We start from the raw sequence: 22027 nt of genomic DNA, 5'->3' as shown, positions 1-22027 counted from the left end.
TGTGCAGTTAAATTCATAACATTTTTCAGGACTCTGTTTTTTTCTTCAATGTAATGCGTTCTGCTGAATAAATCATCTGGCTCCATCTCCTGGTTCATTATTGGAGAGGCAGCAGGAACTCTGTGGTTAACCAAGATAAACAGTTCGCTGCAGAACAAGTTCAAAAGTGCACTCGCTTTCAAGACTGCATATTAAATCAAGTTGATTTGCTTTTGTGTCCATTTTTACGAGCGCAGAACTTGACGCAATTAACTAATAGCCTGTTATTTCTTTGCAACAGCATTAAAATAATCAAATACACTTACTGCTTATTGTCAAAATAGTATATAAAGTATTCAATAAAGTATAAATGTTTTCAGCTGTTTGGTGACTCAGTGGTTAGCGCTGTCGCCTCACAGCAAGAAGGTCGCTGGTTCGAGTCTTGGCTCTGCACTTCATACATTGGGGGGAATCTCCCCATGCACCACCAGTGTGCAGCATCCACCTGGATGACATGACGGCAGCCATATTGCACCAGACCACACATCAGCTGATTGGTGGAGAGATCACAGAGTGATCCAATTCTGATACAGGGATGAACAGAAGCCAGTGGGCAGATTTGGCCAGGATGTCAGGTTAAACATGCTGGGATTTTTAAAGACCACAGTTTAATGTCTCATCCGAAAGACAATGCTCACTGAGGACCCACACAGACCGCAGGTTTAGCGCCCCCTGATAGCTGTACTAATGCCACTTGGTCACTTGTCCAGGAACTGACCCGGCAGCCCTGCTTAGCTTCAGTGGGCCACCATGTGAGAGTTGCAGAGCTAGCTGTCGGATAATGTCAAACCACTTTTCTTTTCTTTTCTCCAAAAAGTATGTCATTATTTAAATATTATTTCATTTTCTGAAAAAAGAAAGCAATCAGAACTAGAAAATTAAAGTTCCTAGACAAACTTCACGGTGGCTTGAGAAAGCAGAGTCTGTAAGTTTGAAGTAGTTTCAAAGTTTAAAATAATTCAAGTAGTTTTAAGAAGTTTGAAACAGTTAGAAAAGTACATATGTTAGCATAGTTCTAGTATGAAATAGCATGTCGCTAGCATGTTACTATAGTATAAACTAGTATGTTGTTAGCATGAATAGTATGAATTAGCATGTTGCTATTATGATAGTATGTTTGTTGGGATGTATTTAGTGTAGATTAGTATTGACTGGTATGTGGATAGTATGTTTCTAGAATGTAATAGTTTATTGTTAGCATGAATTGGTATGTTATTGGTATGTCCAATGTAAAGTCAATGGCAGTTTTTTTTTTTTTTTTTACAATGGAAGTCTATGGGACAGTTGATAAGGTGCCGTAAGTGGTTGCTAGGGTGTTGCTAGTAAGTTGAAAGGACATCAGTGATTGGCAGATTGGTAGTCCGAGTTAAATGAGCCCAACATTAAGTGTGTGACAGTCTGGTGGAAAGTTGTGAGGTCATAAAGTTTGGTCCAATGTTGAGTCATTGGAACTTTTCTGAATTTTCCAGGTCAATTTTCAGAAAGATCAGTTGGAAAAGATTTAGCAACCCGAGACAGACCAGTTTGGAGATTTGGTGTTAATTTGGTGGTTGTAGTATGAACGCTCTAGTACACTGGTGTCAAACTCAGTTCCTGGAGGGCCGCAGCTCTGCACAGTTTAGTTCCAACCCTATAATTAAACACACCTGATCAAACTAATTGAGTCCTTCAGGCTTGTTTGAAACCTACAGGTAAGTGTGTTGGAGCAGGGTTGGAACTAAACTGTGCAGGGCTTCGGCCCTCCAGGAATTGAGTTTGACACCCCTGCTCTAGAAGGAGATGCATATAGAAGTTAGTTTTTAGAAGAAGACGGAAGAATGTATGTAACAAACAGTATGTTGGCTTTCTCAAGCCACCATAACTATTTCAATTGTAATGAGTTTAATTTATCTACTGTAATTAATTGAGGTTTATTTCATATGCTTTCCTTTTTTTCTTTCAATTTTTTTTTCATTGACAATGCAATTCATATTCTGTATTGTATACAAATATTTATTTAAAAATGCACTGTTTTATTTTTACAGAATTATATTTTTACAGACATGTTTGTTGTTGCTAATAAGTGCATACTAGCTTGGTCTGTTTATTGCATCAAAATATAATACATGTTTTGCTCTTGCTAAATTTGCGCTTTTCTAATTGTAAAATAACTAACTAAAAAAAAAAACTGCGCGTATGTAAAAATAAAAGCATGCAAAAAACAAATACACATTTTTTTCACCTTCTGCTTTCTGTGGCTTTCGCTTCCGTTTCAGAGCCTCGTAATATAAGCGCCTATAAATTTTGGAGACGTTTCGCAGTTTGCAGCCCAGTCCGACTGCAGGCACGAAAACACTCTCCATCTTGACAGCATCGGACGACCAATTAAACCCAGCGAGCTTATCATACTTGCTTCGGATTGGCAAACACACTCATTTCTTTTCTTTTTTCCCCCCTCAGCCTGTCCTTAAATAGGAACTTGGCAGGTGGACAAGAAAACTGCACAGCTCATTTCCAGCCCGCTCGAGCCACAGGCGTTTTTTGGACAATACTGTTCATAATCCAAAAAGAAAAACAGGACCATGTCCGGCTTCAATCGCTCTTTCACCCTCCTGAGGGCTGCTATGAGACACCAGCTCATCCCAAAAGCCAACATCACAGCTAAACCAGCTAAACATGCGCTTTCCGCTGGGGTAAGTATGAGTTGACTTTCAGGTAAACCAGTCGCTGCGCACTTTGACCAGCAGCTGAAGCGCGCGCACGTGTGTGATGGCCCGTCAGATATTAAAAGATAACATTTCTCGATTATACCTTCGTGTATTCATATATTTTGTTAGCTATATGTAAGCTCAAGCCTGTTATGAATTTATAATCACACTATAAATAAAGGTGCGACGAGACTAATCCTTTAATACAACGCCATTGATAGTATTTGCGCGCTCACGTATGCTCTGTGGAAATGGCGCGTGGGCTGGTTGTGTCAAATCGACATTTTTTAGCCAAAAATGGGAAGAAAGTCATTGTATTCTGTATAATGTAATACACTTGTTTAAAAAAAGTCCTACCTTATTAGTCGTTTCTGGAAACGTGCCAGTTTTATGACCTTGAGGGACAAATAAAGTTATTCTGTTGGGAAATACAGCTTATGACTGGTTTTAGCTGACTAGGCAATTCGATTAGTAATATATAACCAGATAACTATATGATATAAACATAATTAAATACCGGTTAAATGCTCGTCCATTGTGGCTTGCTAGTATCACACGCCAGCTAAGTTACCAAATCTACACTCATAAATACTTGAGTTCGATTTTACTCTCTAACTATTGAAATCTGCACTTGGCCCAAATATGTCTTATATTATCGAAGGGCAAAGACACTCAACATTCATTTTGTGTTTTGCAAAGCTAGCCTAAATTAGTCGAAAAAGGTTGTTTACTGCCTGGTCTATTATTTCTATCAGCATGGAGCAGAACTAACTATATCATGTCTCAAAACAAATACCTCAGTTTTGTTTATTCACTTGGAAAGCTGTATTTGATTTTGACTGCTAAATAGTGCTGGTGTTAGCTGTTAGTCCAAGAAAAGGCCATTTTTATCCAAGGTTATCATACCGTCTGAAACATATACCGACCCATGCTAGAAGCATTGACTAGATGTAAATCCCAAACACCTCAGATGCATTTCATTTTCCAAAGGTGAAAAAAAGAGCTTTTTTTTGCTACAAAGATTAAGAGCACTTTTTTATTTATTTTTTTAGCTGGTGTAAGTTCTTAAAATGTTTCCAACACAAGCTAACATAGACTACTTCAGACCGTCTATAAACCTAATACCATATCTCCAAAAACCAAACAGCTGGGTAAATAATGTCTACAAATTCTGGCTGGGCGATTAATTGAAAAGTAATCGAAATCAACATTCAGGACTTATAATCGATCAAATTTTCCAGGTCAAATACTTTGCCTACCGCATGTGAAGTCACCTGACCCCGCTCTGTTAAGGCTGATTTATACTTCTGCATTGAACTCATGAGTATGGTCCAGTGCACCTCTTTAAAAATGTCGTGCACATTCGCACTAAAATGACTGGAAGCTGTGGCAGTGTTGCCTTAAGGCGAGATATTTTCTACTACAAAATAATTACTTCTATAGTGAAAATAATTACCTTTATTTCCAAAAGTGCAAGTTATTTATTTTCACTTTTTTATCAGAAAAAATGACTGTTGGTTTTAGGCAATGTGTGTTTTACTGTGTGTTCAACGTTGATGTTCAATCAATAATGATAGTAGATAGTGTGCGTTTCAATTATTTTGAAATCAAGTAATACACCCTTCGTTCAAAAATCTCTCACTTAATTGTAATATGTGAAAATATTTACTGTACAAAACCTCTCAGGTAACTATGAAGGCAAAAAATAAAAACAAAATAATTGTTCATTTATCGTAATAGAGTTAAAATAGTCAGCTAATCAAGATTTAGATTTTAGGCCAAATCACCCAGCCCTATTAATAGTCCAACTAATATCACCTTAAAAAAGATAGTTCAACCAACAATAAAGGAAAATTCCATTTGTCGTCACCCTCAAGTGTTTCCAAACCTTTATTAGAGATTTCTTCTGTTGAACACAAAAGAAGATATTTTGTAGAATGTTATAACCCGGTATATTTTGACATATTTTTGACATTGAATTTTCTTTTTAATTATTTCCTAAATGATGTTTAACAGAGCAAGGGAATTTTCACAGTATGTCTGATAATATATTTTTTTTCTGGAAAAAGTCTTATTTGTTTTATTTCGGCTAGAATAAAAGCTGTTTCAATTTTTTTTTAAAAAATGAAGGAGAAAATGATTAGCTCCTTTAAGCTATATAATTTTTTCGATAGTCTACAGAAGTAACTATAGTTATTTAATAACTTGCCTAATTAACCAAACCTGCCCAGTTAACCTAGTTAAGCCTTTAAATGTCACTTCATTAAACAGATATTGGGGGGAAAAAAAACGGAAGGGCTAATAATTCTGACTTCAACTGTACATGGTAGGGAAAACAAATATGGAAATCAATGGCTACCAGTTTCCAAACTCCTTTCCAAATTGTGTTCAACAAAAATAAAAGAAAGTTAAACAGGTTTGGAACAAGTAAAAAGTAAGTAAATAATGACAGAAATGTTTGTTTTGGGGTGAACTATCCCTTCAACAGTCTCTAACACAAAGGCATCTATTGTTTTTTTTATCCATCCAAGCTAAATAGTTAGAAACACTAGTTTATTACCAGTCTGTGGTGGTCTACTAGCCTGGACCTAGTTAAAATCAACATAAAAGCCTTTTTTTCACCTGGGAAAAGCAACATTTCTCTAAATCTCTAAGGGAAAAGGCACCAAAAATATAAGCAACGCAAGTTCAGCACTTGGGAAAATAGGTTTGGATTGAGTACTATGACGAAAAATCTCCCACAAATAATAATTGAACAGCTCATGAATGTGTTTGTTTTTGATGCAGGAGCAAGTGATTGCATTGTCGGTCATGTTTGTGACCATCCTGGGCCCGTCCGGCTGGATCCTGTCTCACCTGGAGGACTACAAGCACCGTCCAGGAGCAGCACAAGAATAAAAAATGAGCATTCCCTCCTTAAGAAGACTATTTAAACCTCTGAATGTTTGAATAAATGAATGTACTTGAACTGGTCTGTATCCATTAAAATATTTCTCTTTAAACAGACAACGCATGCTGTGCTTTATATTCGTTGGGAGAGGATTATATGGCAACCAAACTGAGGGACAAACAACGCTGAAAGTAAATAAATGAACGTGTAAATACAGTGCTCAGCAAACCTGAGTACACCCCATTTTGAAAATGAATATTTTTATCCATTTCTCAGTGAATATAGGGATGTATTTTGGTGCATTTAAACAAAACTGATTTATTAAAGAGATATATTTATTACAATATTATTTTAGTCACCAAACATATTTAGAAATAGAAAGATAATACAATTAAATTCAAGCTAATTATTGCAAAAAAAAAAACAAAAAAAAAACTTTAAAATTTCAACTAAATTTTTTTGCTTCTCTTTTTTTAAAATTTGTATTTAATATATTTCTATTACATATAAATTTGGCTGTACTAGTTTTTGGACTTTTATCGTAACAGTTTTTGTTAGATAAGCTCCAGTTTTGGCTTCAGTACTGACTAATCTAATGAATATGCACAAATATAATATCATATAGCTTCCTATTAAAACATGAATTTAAAAGAGAGATTTGTGAGGGTGTACTTATATATGCTGATATCAACTACACATTAGACCATAAAAGACTACATTAAACCATGTTTTTGTTATCAAAATGATCATAAGATTTAAAAAAAATTATTAAAATATAATCTCCCGCGGTTGTGAGAGCGCCGAATCCTAACCACTAAACCACCAGTGTTTGTCAATTTTGTGTTAACGATATACTTATAGTTATATAAATATTAATAAAAATATATATTAAAAAAAAAGTAATTATCTAACTATGCAAATCTAATCATGATCAGAAAAGAACTGTAAAAAAAAAGAAAATAATAAAAAAAATCCCACAAACAAATATATGAAGAGTTCAGATGCAAAAACCCTTGAAAGCCTGAAATTTCCATAGAAAATGAGCATTTTACTTTAAGCCTCCTTTGTTTATGAGTTATTTCGCTTTGAAGACCATAAAAGTAACATTCTTTGTCATGAAAGTGAAATTATTGAACCTACACACAGGAGCCTAATTAAAATGATCGTTTTTGAAGAAATTTTCAGACGGCATTTAGAGGTTTTTGCATCTGAACTCTTTTAGATATATATATATTTATATAATTACTTTATTAAACTTTGATCTACAAATGTTGTCATTAAAAAGTTTAACAAATTGACTTTTTTGTAAGTTTAAAACAATATTGTCTGTGTTTATGTAATTTATGGTATTAAAAACTTGACACTATACGGTTTCAAATGAAGAAGTCACTGTTAAAGGAATTACATTTTCAACATCGAATGTGAAAGCAAAGAATTATAATAACTTCTACAATGGAAAAAAATGTAAAAACTACAATAAATATTTAGTCAATTTAACTAAAAAAGGCAAATATTAAACATTTAATATAAATTTTAAGAAAATATTATGAAAAATTATTTTATGATATAATAAAATGTTAAAGTATTTAGCGGATAATAAAATCGTAAGTTAAAATGACTGAAATTAAGACAAATTCTGAGCAAATATAAAAAACATTTCGTTTGAAATATGAATAATATGAATGTAATAATAACATATAATATAAACAGACGCCCTAATGTTTCTGACACAATGAAACAAGATGAATCATAATCTGCTAAACACAACAGCTGAAATCAAGATAGAATAGAAATTTTAAATACAAAAGTGCGGCTTTAGAAAGAGTTTTATTTTAATATATTACACCTATAGAGAAACAAGCCGGCTTAGTCTTGGTGTAGAAGGATTCTGGGCTGTTGTTTTGTTATGCTTGTCCATTGTTTGAGGACAGGAAATGTCAGTGTGGGAGTGGAAATAACAGCAGTATGAATTAGAGTTTAACAATGGAAATTTGCTAAATAAAATACTGTATAACCAGATATTCTGGACATATCTACACTCACTGGGCACTTTATTAGGTACAGTATTAGGCACTGTATACCTTACTAGTACCAGGTTGGACCCCCTTTTGCCTTCAGAACTACCTTAATCCTTCGTGGCATAGATTCAACAAGGTATTGGTAAAATTCCTCAGAGATTTTGGTCCATATTGACATGACAGCATCATACAGTTGCTGCAGATTTGTCGGCTGCACATCCATGATGTGAATCTCCCATTCCATTACATCCCTAAGATACTCTATTAGATTGAGCTCTGGTGACTGTGGAGGCCATTTGAGTACTGTGTCAAGATCAAGAAACCAGTCTGAGATGATTCGTGCTTTAATAAATGTCTTGTTTAGTCACTGAAATCACCTTTATTCCTCATTCTGATGATCAATTTGAACTGAAATATATCGAATTGGCCATGTCTGCATGCCTTAATGCATTGAGTTGCTGCTACGGGACTTGCCTAATAAAGTGGCCAGTGAGTGTATAATACACAGATGTCTTGATCATCATTTTACTGAGGAAAAAGAACACGTTCTACCTTAAAATAAGTAAATAAATTAAAGAATTTACCAATTAAAAGGCTTTTAGTTTTCAGTACAAAAAAAATAAAATCAAGATACATTTGCTGTAGGCGTAAAATGACTAACCTTACGTGTGTGTAAATGTAATCTTTTGTAGCTTAAAATTACTTAAACATTTGTTTATTAACCTATAAAATATCTAAAAAGTTTCTGTAAATTAAAAAAGATTTTTTTGACATGTTTTAAATAAGACAAATTAATCCTAAAATAAAAATAATTAGTAAAAAAAATATATATATAATGAACAATTTTAACCAAATATCTACATTAATATAATTTTTTAAATTAAATTTGCCAATTTGTGTCTCATGTAAAGTGACTTAAAAAAAGAAATGTTTTCATTGTTTAAATGAGTAGAAAAAAGGTCACTTGCTTTACTGTGTCGTCATTTACTCACCTCATGTTGATCTAAACAGTGTGATGTAATGAATACACACTCGTTAAATGCTGTACATAAAGCCCAGAAGAGTGATTGTGAAAACGAGGAACTTTAATGACAGAATGCAGATACACAGAGAAGAAGTGAGGGACTCTTGGAAGGTCAGCTGTGTTTGTTTAGGTGAGGATGTCCTGCGCCCGCTGCTCCACCAACACTGCCATGTTCTTCACGTCTCCACACCAGAAGTCCAGACGGTCCTTCATGCCCTTAATCTGGGCAAAAGAAAGCACAAAAACAAACACACACACAAACAAACAAACAAACAAACACACACAGATTACAGGTTAGACACTTTCTGTTCTTAAACAAAATTATAGAGACAAATGTTTTTATTAAATGCAGGTTTCTTCAAAAGCTACAGGAGACCGAAACTCTAAATGTTTTCAATAAATAAATAAATAAATAAATGGGGAATTTAAAGACTATAAAAATTGCATTAATTTACATAAAACTTTATGTAATGAGATGCAATGAGTTCTCAGAACAAAAATGTCATAAGTGTTTATTGGCTTGTGTTTAATCAGTATAAATTTAGTTACATTTAAATCATCTTACAAAATTGGTTAGTAATAGTTATTTATTATTTCATGAAATATTATGAAGAATTATTGGTCTTAGACTAAGCAATCAAAATCTTAAATGTTCAGTTTCGGCCCAGAATTTTTATGTCTGATTTTCAGAAACAAAATTCTATACAAATTCTGATTTCTCAGCATATACAGTTAAAGTCAGAATTATTAGCCCCCCAGTTTATTTTCCCCCCAAATTCTGTTTAATGGAGAGCAGATTTTTTTTAACACATTTCTGAACATAATAGTTTTAATAACTCATCTCTAATAACTGATTTATTTTATCTTTGCTATGATGACAGTAAACAATATTTAACTAGATATTATTAAAGACACTTCTATACAGCTTAAAGTGACATTTAAAGGCTTAACTAGGTTAAAAGGGGTCTAACTAAGCAGGTTAGGGTAATTAGGCAAGTTATTGTATATTAATGGTTTGTTTTATAGACAGTGGAAAAAAATATATAGATTAAAGGAGCTAATAATTCTGAGCTTAAAATTTATATAAAAAATAAAATATTAAAAACTGCTTTTGTTCTAGCCGAAAAAAACAAACAAACTTTCTCCAGAAGAAAAAATATTACCAGACATACTGTGAAAATTTCCATCCATAAATGTGAATGAACCTTATGCGCAAATCTGTATATCGCATAAAAGATGTGTGAATAAAGCAGCGTCTTCATTTCAAAGTCAAAGCAAACAAAATTGTCACTTGATTAACTGGCGGCAAATATTAACAGTGAAAAACTGAATTTACTGCTTTAAGAGAAGCTGTGTGAATCTTTTTATTTAATAAATGAGATAGCATTCCTGACATGCAGTGAAAGAGCGGTGGCATTTGAATGCATGAGACGCGGAACAGACGCTCTTAATTCTGGAAGTCATTAATAATATAATAACACTAATACTGAAACGGTTAAAGGCATTTTAGAATGACCAAAACAACATTTCAGATGTTTTACAATGTGCTCAGCCTGCTGGTTTCTCCATTTTCATCATCACATGATCTCTTATAATAAAATCACATGACCTTTTTTAATGTTCATCGTGAAATTTGTTCGGTAAAAGTGTTTCAATCGCAGTTTATCTGCATCTTTTCACATCAAATAAAAAGTTTCTCCTACTAAGTTATGCGTGTACATTTTCTTTGCTCTTTTTTTAAATTGTATGCGTATCTTGGCGTTTCCATCAACCAATTTTTTATGCGCATATACAAAATGCACATAAAAATAGGTAGATGGAAACATAGCTAATGTATTTAATGTTTATATATTTGTTAACCAAAAAATATTTCCAGTACATATTGTAGTGAAAGGAGTAAAACAAATGATGTAAATAAAAATGTATATTAACAATAACACAACACATAAATATTATGAATACTATAAATTTATAAGCAGGTTAATAAGTAAACCTAAACTAAAAGAATAAAATAAAAATACAACAAACAAAAAAGTTTAGATATTTAATTATCACCTACTTAAAACTATAAAAAACAACTAATTAAACTAATAATAAAATGAACGTGAAAACAGAAATTAAAAAAAAAAACGAATACAAATTAACAAAAAAACAAAGTATAAATTAACAAGTCTTTCATTTTAACTAAAAAATACAAAAAAACAAAAAGCGTTTACATATTTTTATTAATTATCACCTACTAAAAATTCAAAAGCAAAGTTAAAACTACACTAACATTTGCACAGAAAATACAACTACTTATCAAACTATTAATACAATTAACATGACAACAAAAATTTAATAAATCAAACAAAAAACTAATCTGTTAATAAACTTACCTGCTGTACGTCCAGCACTCGGGGCTGAACCCAAGTCATGTGAACCTTCTTCTCAACCTCGTCGATACTTCCCTTAATCAGTCCCACAGAAAGAGCCTTCATCACCAGTAGCTCCACCTGAACACACACACACACACACACACACACACACAGCAGATCAAGACTTTACACACTCCAACTCACATCTTCTATGCACACAAACACACGCACGCGCACACACACACACACACACACACACACACACACACACACACACACACACACACCTCGTTGACTTGGATTTTGGCGCTCTGTGCGATTTCCTGGAAACTCAGCTGTCTGTTATTGGCCGGCCGAGTGAAGGTCATCTGTGAAGAAGACAACCAATCAGCAACTGAATTATGAGTTACTCAAAGTAGTGCCTCTTAAAGAGATCGTTCATCCTAAAATAAAATGTCATCTTCATTTATTCACCCTTAAGCTGGAGCACCACATCACTTGCTCTAGTTTACTCACAGGATGTTTTTCACCAAATGGAGCCAAATTACTGCTGTGCGGTGCGAAGGTAAAAGAATTCGAGATACTTTTGCCATAAAAATGTGAAACTTGCCTCAAATACCTGAACTCACTCTTCATCATCCGCATCAAGCAGCAATAAATCGCCTCTATTTGCAGGTTGTGTTGACTTTATGTAATTGACTTTGGTTTGGCGTGTATACATCTCTTGCTCTACCTCAGAATTGTTTACTCCCCTCACCCTACCCCCCTCATTCACTATTTTTATTTATTTATTTATTTATCATCTTACATCTTGTATACATCTCTCATTCAACCTCAGAACTGTTTACTCGACCCCCCCAACCCCTCAGAGTGCTCTTGACCTCAGACTGGGGCGACGGTTCATCTTCCAGCAGGACAATGACCCAAAGCACACCTCCAAATTATCAATGGAGTGGCTTCACAACAACTCGGTGAATGTCCTTGAGTGGCCCAGCCAGAGCCCAGACCTAAATCCTATTGAACATCTGGAGAGATCTGACAATGGCTGTGCACCATTGCTTCCCATTCAACCTGATAGAGCTTGAGAGGTGCTGCCAAGAGGAATGGGCAATAATTCCCAAAGACACATGTGCCAAGTTTGTGGCATCATATTCAAAAAGACTTGAGGCTGTAATTGACGCCAAAGATGCATCAACAAAGTATTGAGCAAAGGCTGTGAATGTTTATGTACATGTGATCTTTCAGGTTTTTTTTTTTTAAATAAATTTGCAACAATTAAAAAAAAAACGTTCCACATTGTCATTATGGTGTTTTGTGTGTAGAATTCTGAGGAAATAAATTAATGTAATCTATTTTGGAATAAGGCTGTAACATAAAAAAAATGTGGAAAAAGTGAAGCGCTATGAATACTTTCCGAATGCACTGTACTGTATACACTATGTTATACAGTAATACATATAATCTATTCTAACCCAGCACCAGACCACACAAGATGGCGGTGACGCTATCGCTTCAGTTGAACTATTAAAGTAGAGTTTTAGCTGAAATTGTGGTACTTGGTGATTCAAAACAAGCAAAGCAACATCTAATTTGTGTGCCAAAAAAATTAAAACAAAAAAACTGATGGCAAAAACCCAGATTTTCCCATGTGATTGTCAAATTTGAGATTTTTTACTTGGTGTAATGTCAAGAAAACATTAAAAATAGAATCTCAAGCATTTGTTTTAAACACTTAAGCACATTTAAAAACTTTTTGAGAAGAGATTTTGATTATAATACATATTATATTATTCATAATAAAACTTACAACAAATTTCAGTTTTACTAGTGATCTCGTTTGGTGGTTTTTTTTCAGAGTGATATGTTCAATGCATAATTATCCTGATTATATACATTTTATTGTACAAAAAAGTAACTGCGTATTTTTTCTGAAGTATGGAATGATAAAAATAGTTTCACAAAATCCTCTCTGTAAAAACATTTGACCCTAACATACCAAAAGCAAAAAGAAACAAGACTTTTAAACTAGACTTCAGATTTTTTGTGCAATAAATGTATGCAAATGAGTGCATATTTCATGAAAGAATGCCTCATTTGCATATCTAAACATACATTATTTTAAAATCTTGTAATACAAAAAAAACGGTCTGCCATTCTTAATGTAACTTGGGAAATATGTTGATGAATACCAGATTTTTACCCTGTTTACCTGCAGTGTTTCCATAATAATACATTGATGGGTTGTAAATAATGTTCAATGTATTATCAGGAGTCAGGATGCCTGTTGGCTTTTTTTTAGTCTTAAAGTGCTGGTAGTCATTGAAAATCCTCTTTAAATATCCCACTTAAGAAATTAATTTAATTCACTGAGATCTTGGATGGCCTGAGGGCGAGTACATTGTTTGATGTACAGTCCCTACCCTGCTGTGGCGCCCTCTGAAATAGACTAAGCTACAGGAAAATGGATGAATGAATGAACCTGCTCAGAATACTAGCACAGAAACAGTAGCGTTTACCTCCATGACACACAGTAACTGGATCTTCTGCATGAGTTTGGCCTCTTGAGCTGCGAGATCGGGCTTTTTGAGGGAAAACAAAAATGAAATCGGTTTAAATAGTGCATTAATTAGTACCACTGTGAAAATAAAGAAAGAAAAAGACTGTTTTTGGTTTGTGTGGAAGATGATCTGCAGACCTGTTGGCCCCACGCCGTCTTGAGGGCTTGAAATTTCTCCACATTGCCGGCATTGAATGCGAAGAGTGTGTCGATCAGCCACTGTTTATCTGTGTTTCTGAGTGACTCCAGCACCGGGTGCATCAGCTGTGAACATCAGAGTAATACCATAGTACATTATTAGGAGAATTGACAAGAAATCATTGTGAGAAGAGAGAGGGGCAAAGGACCTTGAGAGTGGAATCAAACTCGGGTCGCCCTGAGCATTTTGGTGCTATATGTTGGCAAACTTAAACACTAGGCTGTTGGCACCGAAAGCTTTTGTTTTTAAGTGTATCAACATTGTTACGGCTCAGTATATGTGCCTGTGTTTGTTTGTTTTTCCTCCCTCTTTCTCTTCCTATCATTTCTTAAAGTCTGCCCAGTTCACCTCCCCATTGGCTAAGCTAGATGCCAGTCATCATTACCACTACAATGACGTCATGAAGCTCATATGCAGGTTTATTTTACATTCTTTGGCAGAAACATATTTGAGCCTCTCGCTAGATCCTCCTATATGGGCGTGGAGGACATTAATTTGGACAACTATGCGGATATATTAAATTGCTGGGTAATGCTTTATTTTGATGGTCCATTTGAGTATTAGTAGACTGTCTGCTTATTATCTGCTGATGCTGCTCCTTCAACAGACATTTAACGGACTACAAGAAACTTTGCAAGTACGTCAACTTACACCCTAACCCTAACTTAAACCCTAACCCCAATCTAACAGTCTACTTATAATCTAATGAGAATTAGTTGACATGTAGATGCAATGTAACTTAAATCAACAAACGGACCATCAAAATAAAGTGACTAATAGTTCACACAAAGATACACAGAGAGGCGTTCACTTTCACGCATAGTTTGTGAATGAACAGACTGATGTGCACTAGCTGCAGACACGATCATGAGGTTTTAAGTAATCAAACAGAGAACAAGAGAAAGTGCATTACTACAATAATTTTAATATAGCATATTAATAAAGAAACCCAAAAATTTTATTGTATAATATTAAAGTTAATTCTAATCTCGCGTCCCACCTTCAGGATCACTGAGAATCACTCAGAATCACTAGGCCGAGGCCCACCGGTTAGGAATCCCTGTTATAAAGTCTCTCCAGATAAAAATCACTGTCTGACAACATTAAAAATAGGTCACTCCAAGAGTACATGTTTCTGAAGCAGATTAAATTAAACAGCTTCATTGGTAAAAATAGTAGAAAAATGAATAAGATACCTGAAATTATCCCAAGAAATAAAACTCAAATAAAACAAAGCACATTTAAAAATACACAACAAAAATAAGTGTGTATTTTCATAAAATCCAAAAATAAAATAAAGCCTAAAACATTTAAAATGTAAATAAATTCTATAATAGTATAACACAGTAAAAAAATACAGACACCCACCAGTTCGCCAAAGTTATAAACTCCTTCCCCGAGCAGACCAGCCAGACCTAACGTGAAAGCTCTCTCCTGCTGCTCTGCTTCTGTTGTGAGAAAACCACAAAAACGCGAGTGAAAAAGTAAACCTCAATTCTCATTTATACCTGTGGATGTGTGGATGCAACACTAGATGGCGCTGTTGCTCCTGCAAGAATCCTGTGGTGAAAGTGTAAACATCAGCCATCATTATATTTACCTGGCAAGTCTTTAGCTTCCACACAGCCCAGGTATCGCAGGGCGTCCTTGTAGTATAAAGCGTGGTTCCCAATGATGCGGTAATACTTGCTGGACAGGTCGTAAAATCGACCGTGCACTGACGTCACACCCGGGAGATTGTTCAGCATCTCTTCCACTTCTTCTATTAATTTCTGGAGAATGGGCATTATTCGTGGGTTAGATTTGAACAGGTTATGATTAATGTTAGTATAATAATGATCCTAACAATTTGTGAGTGAATTTTGTTTTCTCGTTTTTTGGTGATTATTTATTTCGTGAGCAGGTCATGCTGATTTTTATGTTTTTTTTTTTTTTTACAAATAAAAATATTTAAATGTGAATTTTTTTTTTTTTAATTATAAAAAAGTATTTTCAAATTTTGGGGGCGATTTTTTTTTGGCCTGAATTATTATTAGGATTATTAGTTACACACTGAACATGAAAATGCAAGTGAAAATATCAGATTTGGTGTTCAAAGACATTAAATAAGAACATGTATGAGCCTTCCAAAAATGAAAACATGCCAATGACTGACCTTTGTTGCCGGGAGATCGCTGATGTCGAGTTTGAGGCTGCCAATGGACGTTTTGCAGAGAATAACAGCTTCATCACTCGCTTTAACCTGATTGGGCAAAAAATAACAAAACAATGACTTCAGTGGATAAACAACCAGGCTATAAACTCAACCACATGAGGAAAAACGCAACACCTTCTCCTTTGTTTTCTCCAGGAAGGTGATGGCTGTATTCGGATCTGTTTAAAACAAAGAAAACATTAGAACTTTCAATAGCAAGCAATATTATTGTTGACTTGTTAATAGACAATGATGTACCTTGCATTTGCCTTGCAACATGAAGGATGATTTCTACTAAGGACAATGGGTTGATTCTGTAGGGAACAAAAAGTATTAATTAGCAAATAAGTTTCACAGATAACAAGTGCTACCGTCTGGATTCCACAAAAATTTCATTACCATTTAGTTTTCTCCACAGGGAAATTAATTTTGAATAATAGATCAGCTGAGAGCTCTGAGGTGGATTGTGTTGGCCTTTGTTGAATCCATTGGTTCACAATCATTCAAATTATTTTGAAAACAATTGTGCTTAATAGACAACTTTTTAGAGGGGAAACTACATTACCCATGATGCCATGCAACAAATCCACCAATCGGAGTCACAGCGAGCCCAAAAAGATCTCTAGCCTCGCCCATTCTCATGATTCAAGTGATTGATCTCACCAAGTCAAATGGGTAGATCCACACGGAATCTGTCCATGCAGAAATCTGCAGATTTCCACAGATTTTTAGCCCATCTTTGAGTCTATTTGTTTACTTGTGTAAATGTGTGTAAATTTATATTTATACAGTTTTAAAATTAATTTCACAAATATTACTGTGATACAATAAACGTAATATTAAAATGTTCATATGATTTAATTACAATACAGTTAGTAAAGTAGTATTTTCTGTCTTTTAGTAGATATATTTTATGATGGACTTTATTTGTTTACCAAATACTTGGATCTAATTGGATATATAAAAGCTAAAAATTTATATTAAAGTTTTTAGTTATGAAACTCCTAAAATCATTCTGCATAAATCTGCAGATGTTTAACAAAATTCTCTACAGAAAGATAGATACGGTCTGGCCCTACACATTGGGAAAATGAATGGTAATAGTAGATGAGCATTAAATACACTCAATAAAAAATAAAAAAAAAGAAAAAAAAAAGAAAAAAAATGAAAGTGTACTAATGTGTTTTGGCTTCTTACCTGTGTTCGAAATCACAGAGGAAGTTTTCGTAGAGCTGTGGAAAACAGACATATAAAAGGTTTTGTGGCACATTTAAGTAGTGTGCAAACATAGATGAATTGTGGTCGGATCTGCTACCTGAATGAGACCATCCCCTTTGGCGAAATAGGGGTCCTGTACAAAGACTGTCAACTTCAGAGTCAACTGATGCCATAATCTGTCAAAAAAAAAAACAAAAAAAAACTGAATGTTAATTAATCTGCTTTTAAATCAACAGGGCCAAATAGCCTTAAAATCAATCAATCAATCAATCAATGTATCAATTTATCTATCTATCTATCTATCTATCTATCTATCTATCTATCTATCTATCTATCTATCTATCTATCTATCTATCTATCTATCTATCTATCTATCTATCTATCTATCTATCTATCTATCTATCTATCAATCTATCATTTTTTTGTTAAGGTTTGGTGTAAATTTGTCTTTTTAATTTGTTTTGGTATTGCTTTAATTTAATATTATAAAGCAATTCCAGCATTATGGATGTGACATTTACAGTAAATACTCAAAACCAAAATTCGCAGAGAAAGTATACGTTAACATTATATGGAAACTTTTGTTTATATTTTCCAGAAAAAATGTTAAAGAACCAGAAAAATATTAATCAGTAAACATGTTTTGTACTTTAAATGTGGAAAATAAACATGCGTTATGGATGTGACAAAGTCTGCAGGTTTACAGTACACAGCATACGTTGTAGAAATTCTGTGAATTAAACTGCACAAACCAAAAGAAACAATGATAATCAAAAAGATATGAGTTGGCGTGCTATAAAACTAAAATTATTGTTTTTTTTCTATTTAATATTTTCACATTTATGAGGAAAATGTGTCGTTATGGATGACATTTCTCCGTTATGGATGTGACAGATTTGAAATTGCCTCTTGTGTGACTTTAGAAAATCAAATATAGTAGTTTGAAAACATTGACAGATGCATTTTTGTGTATTTCTAAAGTACTGTAAAATACAAGCCTGCAAAAAAAAAAAAAACATAAACAGATTCCGTATTGTAGTGAAAACTTTTTCATGGCAAGGTTGACATTTGCATGAAATTGCTCCATTATTTTTTTTATATGGTTTTGATTATATGTTGCTAGAAGGTCATATGCCCGAATAGTTGGTGGTTCATTCCGCTGTGGCGAACCCTAATAAATAAAAGACTAAGCCAAAGGATGATGAGTGGGTTTTGTAATTGAATTTAAAATTGCTTTTTCATTTGGTGGGACACATTAATATTAGCCACTACACATTGGTAGGTGCCTAATGGCACGTCAGGATTTTGCCAAGTATGATGGATCCTGGATTTGAATCCATGTTGATCCTGGAACATAATTTTGTTTAAAAAAATGTAATCCATACCTATTCCCTACCCCTAAACCCATCAATTTCCAAAATCAGAGGGAAATATAGCTGGATAATTATCATGTAGAAATTCATAAACCTAACTGAAAGCCTAAACTTAACATAAACTATAACCGTATCCCTTAATTCTGATTGACTGATTGAAATGTTGTTCCAGGATCAACATAGATGTTTATCCAGGCAAATGTCCTACTTGGTGAAATCAAGTTGGAATGGCTAATGGGAATCTAAATAAGCAATAAACAATAAATCATGTCTCCTGTGTTATTGGAAGAATCCTGACAATCCGTCTGAAAGAACAATATTGTAAGACTAAAGTAATGATGCATAATGGGGATACATAACATTTTAAAATATACCCAAATAAGTTATAGTAATATAAAAACACATACATACACGATCACCAGCCACTTTATTAGGCACACCTATGCAACTGCTTGTTAATGCAAATTTCTGATAACAGACAACTGAGGCTACAAATGGCACCAAGTTGGACAATAGAAGATTTTAAAAAATTGTTGCCTGGTCTGACGAGTCTCGATTTCTGCTGCAACATTTGGATGATAGGGTCAGAATTTGGTGTCAACAATATGAAAGTATGGATAAATCCTGCCTAGGATCAACAGTTCAGGCTGGTGCTGGTGATGTAATGGTGTGAGGGATATTGTCTTAGCACACTTTGGGCCCATTCGTACTAACGCCACACTCTAACCGAGTATTGTTGCTGACCATATATATCCATTCCGTTATGACCACTGTGTACCATCTTCTTATGGCTACTTTAAGCAAAATAACACACCTTGCCATAAAGCGTAAATCATCTCAGACTGGTTTCTTTGAGTTCACTGTACTCAAATGGCCACCATAGTCACCAGATCTCATACCAATAGAGCACCTTTGGGATGCAGGAGATTTAACGTTACATCATGGATGTGCAGCCGAAACATCTGCAGCAACTGCGTGATGCTATCAAATCAATATAGACAAAAATCTCAGAGGAATATTTCCAGTATCTGGTTGAATCTAATTCCAGTATCTGAATGAAAAGGATTAAGGCAGTTCTGAAGGCAAAAGGTGGTCCAACTCGATACTTGTAAGGTGTTCCTAATAAAGTGGCCGGCGAGTATACATACAGTACACGTTGTAATGATGTAATAAATAACAACCTTTACAACTGAATAAACTTCATATCTTTAGCAGTGTCTTACACTGGAACACAGTCTACTTTAACTTTCCAAATGATTTAAAACTATTCCAGATAAAACATTTGAAACAACAACAGCACATTATATTTAACTTACATTGCCACTTCAGCTTTGCCTTGCTAAACAAGCTAACGTTATAGCTTACTTTACAATAACGGCAACCAAATTAGAAAAACATTAGGAAAATAATGTGTCTGTAAACACACTTCGATCTGTACAAAATCGATTCAATTCATGTGTATGAGTAAATACTCTTCTGCTTTAGCCTAGCACGCTAAATGACTCAGCTAGCCCTCATTCTCCGGTGTTTTCCTACTTTCTGTTGTAGAAATCCTCCAGCGAGTGCCATTCTGCGGCGATCTCCGGCGTCGGGCTCTGGCTCTGCTGCTGCTTGAGAAACCCGAGCACATCTTTCATCTTGAATGCAGAAGTTTTGAGTGTTTGAGAGAGAGAAAATGATGAGGATTTCGCTGCTGCTGTCACGAATTTTTTTCTGGAGTGGTGTATTGAATGAGCGCGAATGAGAATGAAGCGATTCCGCCACCTAAAGGAAAGGAGGACGGGCAGATGCGCCGTCGTGATTCTTCTTCTTATCCTTGTTCAATGGCTACTAACTTCTCATTATCGTCACCTACTGTGTCGGATGTAAACTTTCATTGGCGATTGTGAGTGAAATTTGAAAGGGGTAGGAAAGAAATTTTCAATGCTTCGTACTCTTAATCTGTCACTCAGACCACAGGTTTGTCTCCTCATCTCAGCTCCTTTAACACTTACAAGTAAAATACCATCGTGTTTCAAAAGAAAAAAGCCAGTAGGCTAATAATCATTACAAATTTACCTATCTATCTACAGTGCATCTAGAAAGTATTCATAGCGCTTCACGTTTTCTACATTTTTTTGTGTTACAGCCTTATTCCAAAATGGATTCAATTCATTAATTTCCTCAAAATTCTACACACAATACCCCATAATGACGATGTGAAAAAAGAGTTTTTGAAATTGTTGCAAATTTATAAAAAAAAAAAAAAAACTGAAAAATCACATGTACATAAGTATTCACATCCTTTGCTCAATACTTTGTTGATGCACCTTTGGCAGCAATTACAGCCTCAAGTCTTTTTGAATATGATGCCACAGCTTGGCACACCTGGGAAAACTCTTTGGGAATTATTGCCCATTCCTCTTTGCAGTGCCTCTCAAGCTCTATCAGATTGGATGGGAAGCAACGGTGTACAGCCATTTTCAGATATCTCTAGAGATGTTCAATAGGATTTAGGTCTGGGCCACTCAAGGACATTCACCGAATTGTTGTGAAGCCACTCTATTGATATTTTGGAGGTGTGCTTTGGGTCATTGTCCCGCTGGAAGATGAACCTTTGCCCCAGTTTGAGGTCAAGAGCACTCTGATTTTCATTCAGGATGTCTCTGTACATTGCTGCATTCATCTTTCCCTCTATCCTGACTAGTCTTCCAGTTCCTGCTGCTGAAAAACAACCCCACAGCATGATGCTGCCACCACCATGCTTCACTGTAGGGATGGTATTAGCCTGGTGATAAGCAGTGCCTGCTTTTCTCCAAATGTAATGCCTGGCGTTCACTCCAAAGAGTTCCATTTTAGTCTCATCAGAAGAGAGAATTTAGTTTCTTATGGTCTGAGAGTCCTTCAGATTTTTTTTTTTTTGGCAAATTCTAGACAGGGAGTTGCCTCCGTCCGGCCAGCTCTAGAAAGAGTCCTAGTGGTTCTAAACATCTTCCACTTACGGATGATGGAGGCTACTGTGCTCATTAGAACTTTCTGAGCAGCAGAAATTTGTTCGTAACATTCCCCAGCCTTGTGCCTCGAGACAATCCTGTCTCGGAGGTCTACAGACAATTCCTTTGTCTTCATGCTTGGTTTGTGCTTTGACATGCACTGCCAACCCTGGGACCTTATATAGACAGGAGTATGTCTGTCTGTCTGTCTGTCTATCTATCTATCTATCTATCTATCTATCTATCTATCTATCTATCTATCTATCTATCTATCTATCTATCTATCTATCTATCTATCTATCTATCTATCTATCTATCTATCTATCGATAATTTACAGCAATAATAAATTGAATTTTTATTACATATTCCATCAATTATTCAACTTACCTATAATGTAATTGTACCTTTCAGTCACAATTGTGTCCAAAACTTACAGTGTGTGACTGGGAAAAAATTCATAAATTCCTCTACATGTTACCCATCAACAGTGATGGTTGT

General features: G+C 34.7%; 2 protein-coding genes and 1 long non-coding RNA gene across 4 annotated transcripts; 2 read left to right on the top strand and 1 right to left on the bottom strand.

Annotated features, from left to right (window-relative positions):
- Window positions 1–2333: 2333 nt before the first annotated feature.
- On the top strand, window positions 2334–5735 carry cox8b (cytochrome c oxidase subunit 8B). The gene is made up of 2 exons (NM_001303042.1): window positions 2334–2711; window positions 5514–5735. The coding sequence occupies exons 1-2, from the start codon at window positions 2601–2603 to the stop codon at window positions 5622–5624; spliced, it is 222 nt and encodes a 73-aa protein (NP_001289971.1). The 5' UTR covers window positions 2334–2600; the 3' UTR covers window positions 5625–5735.
- Window positions 5736–8698: 2963 nt separating this feature from the next.
- psmd13 (proteasome 26S subunit, non-ATPase 13) lies at window positions 8699–20268 on the bottom strand. Of its 2 annotated transcripts, none has more exon segments than NM_200948.1 (13): window positions 8699–8880; window positions 11037–11153; window positions 11303–11383; window positions 13532–13594; window positions 13711–13836; window positions 15140–15219; window positions 15372–15543; window positions 15927–16013; window positions 16101–16144; window positions 16224–16279; window positions 17163–17197; window positions 17281–17359; window positions 20093–20211. In NM_200948.1, coding segments are annotated over 13 exon segments (1137 nt in total). In that variant the 5' UTR covers window positions 20194–20211; the 3' UTR covers window positions 8699–8784.
- On the top strand, window positions 15746–20281 carry LOC147830805 (uncharacterized). The gene is made up of 3 exons (XR_015526232.1): window positions 15746–17705; window positions 17890–18523; window positions 18740–20281. It is a non-coding gene; the product is annotated as an uncharacterized LOC147830805 (long non-coding RNA).
- The last annotated feature ends 1746 nt before the right edge of the window (window positions 20282–22027 follow it).

This window comes from Danio rerio, chromosome 25 (genome assembly GCF_052040795.2).
Source record: "Danio rerio strain M-AB ecotype USA chromosome 25, GRCz13ab, whole genome shotgun sequence".
Lineage (NCBI taxonomy): Eukaryota > Metazoa > Chordata > Actinopteri > Cypriniformes > Danionidae > Danio > Danio rerio.
Note: the sequence above shows the minus strand (reverse complement) of the source record. Positions and strands in the feature narration are given on the sequence as shown.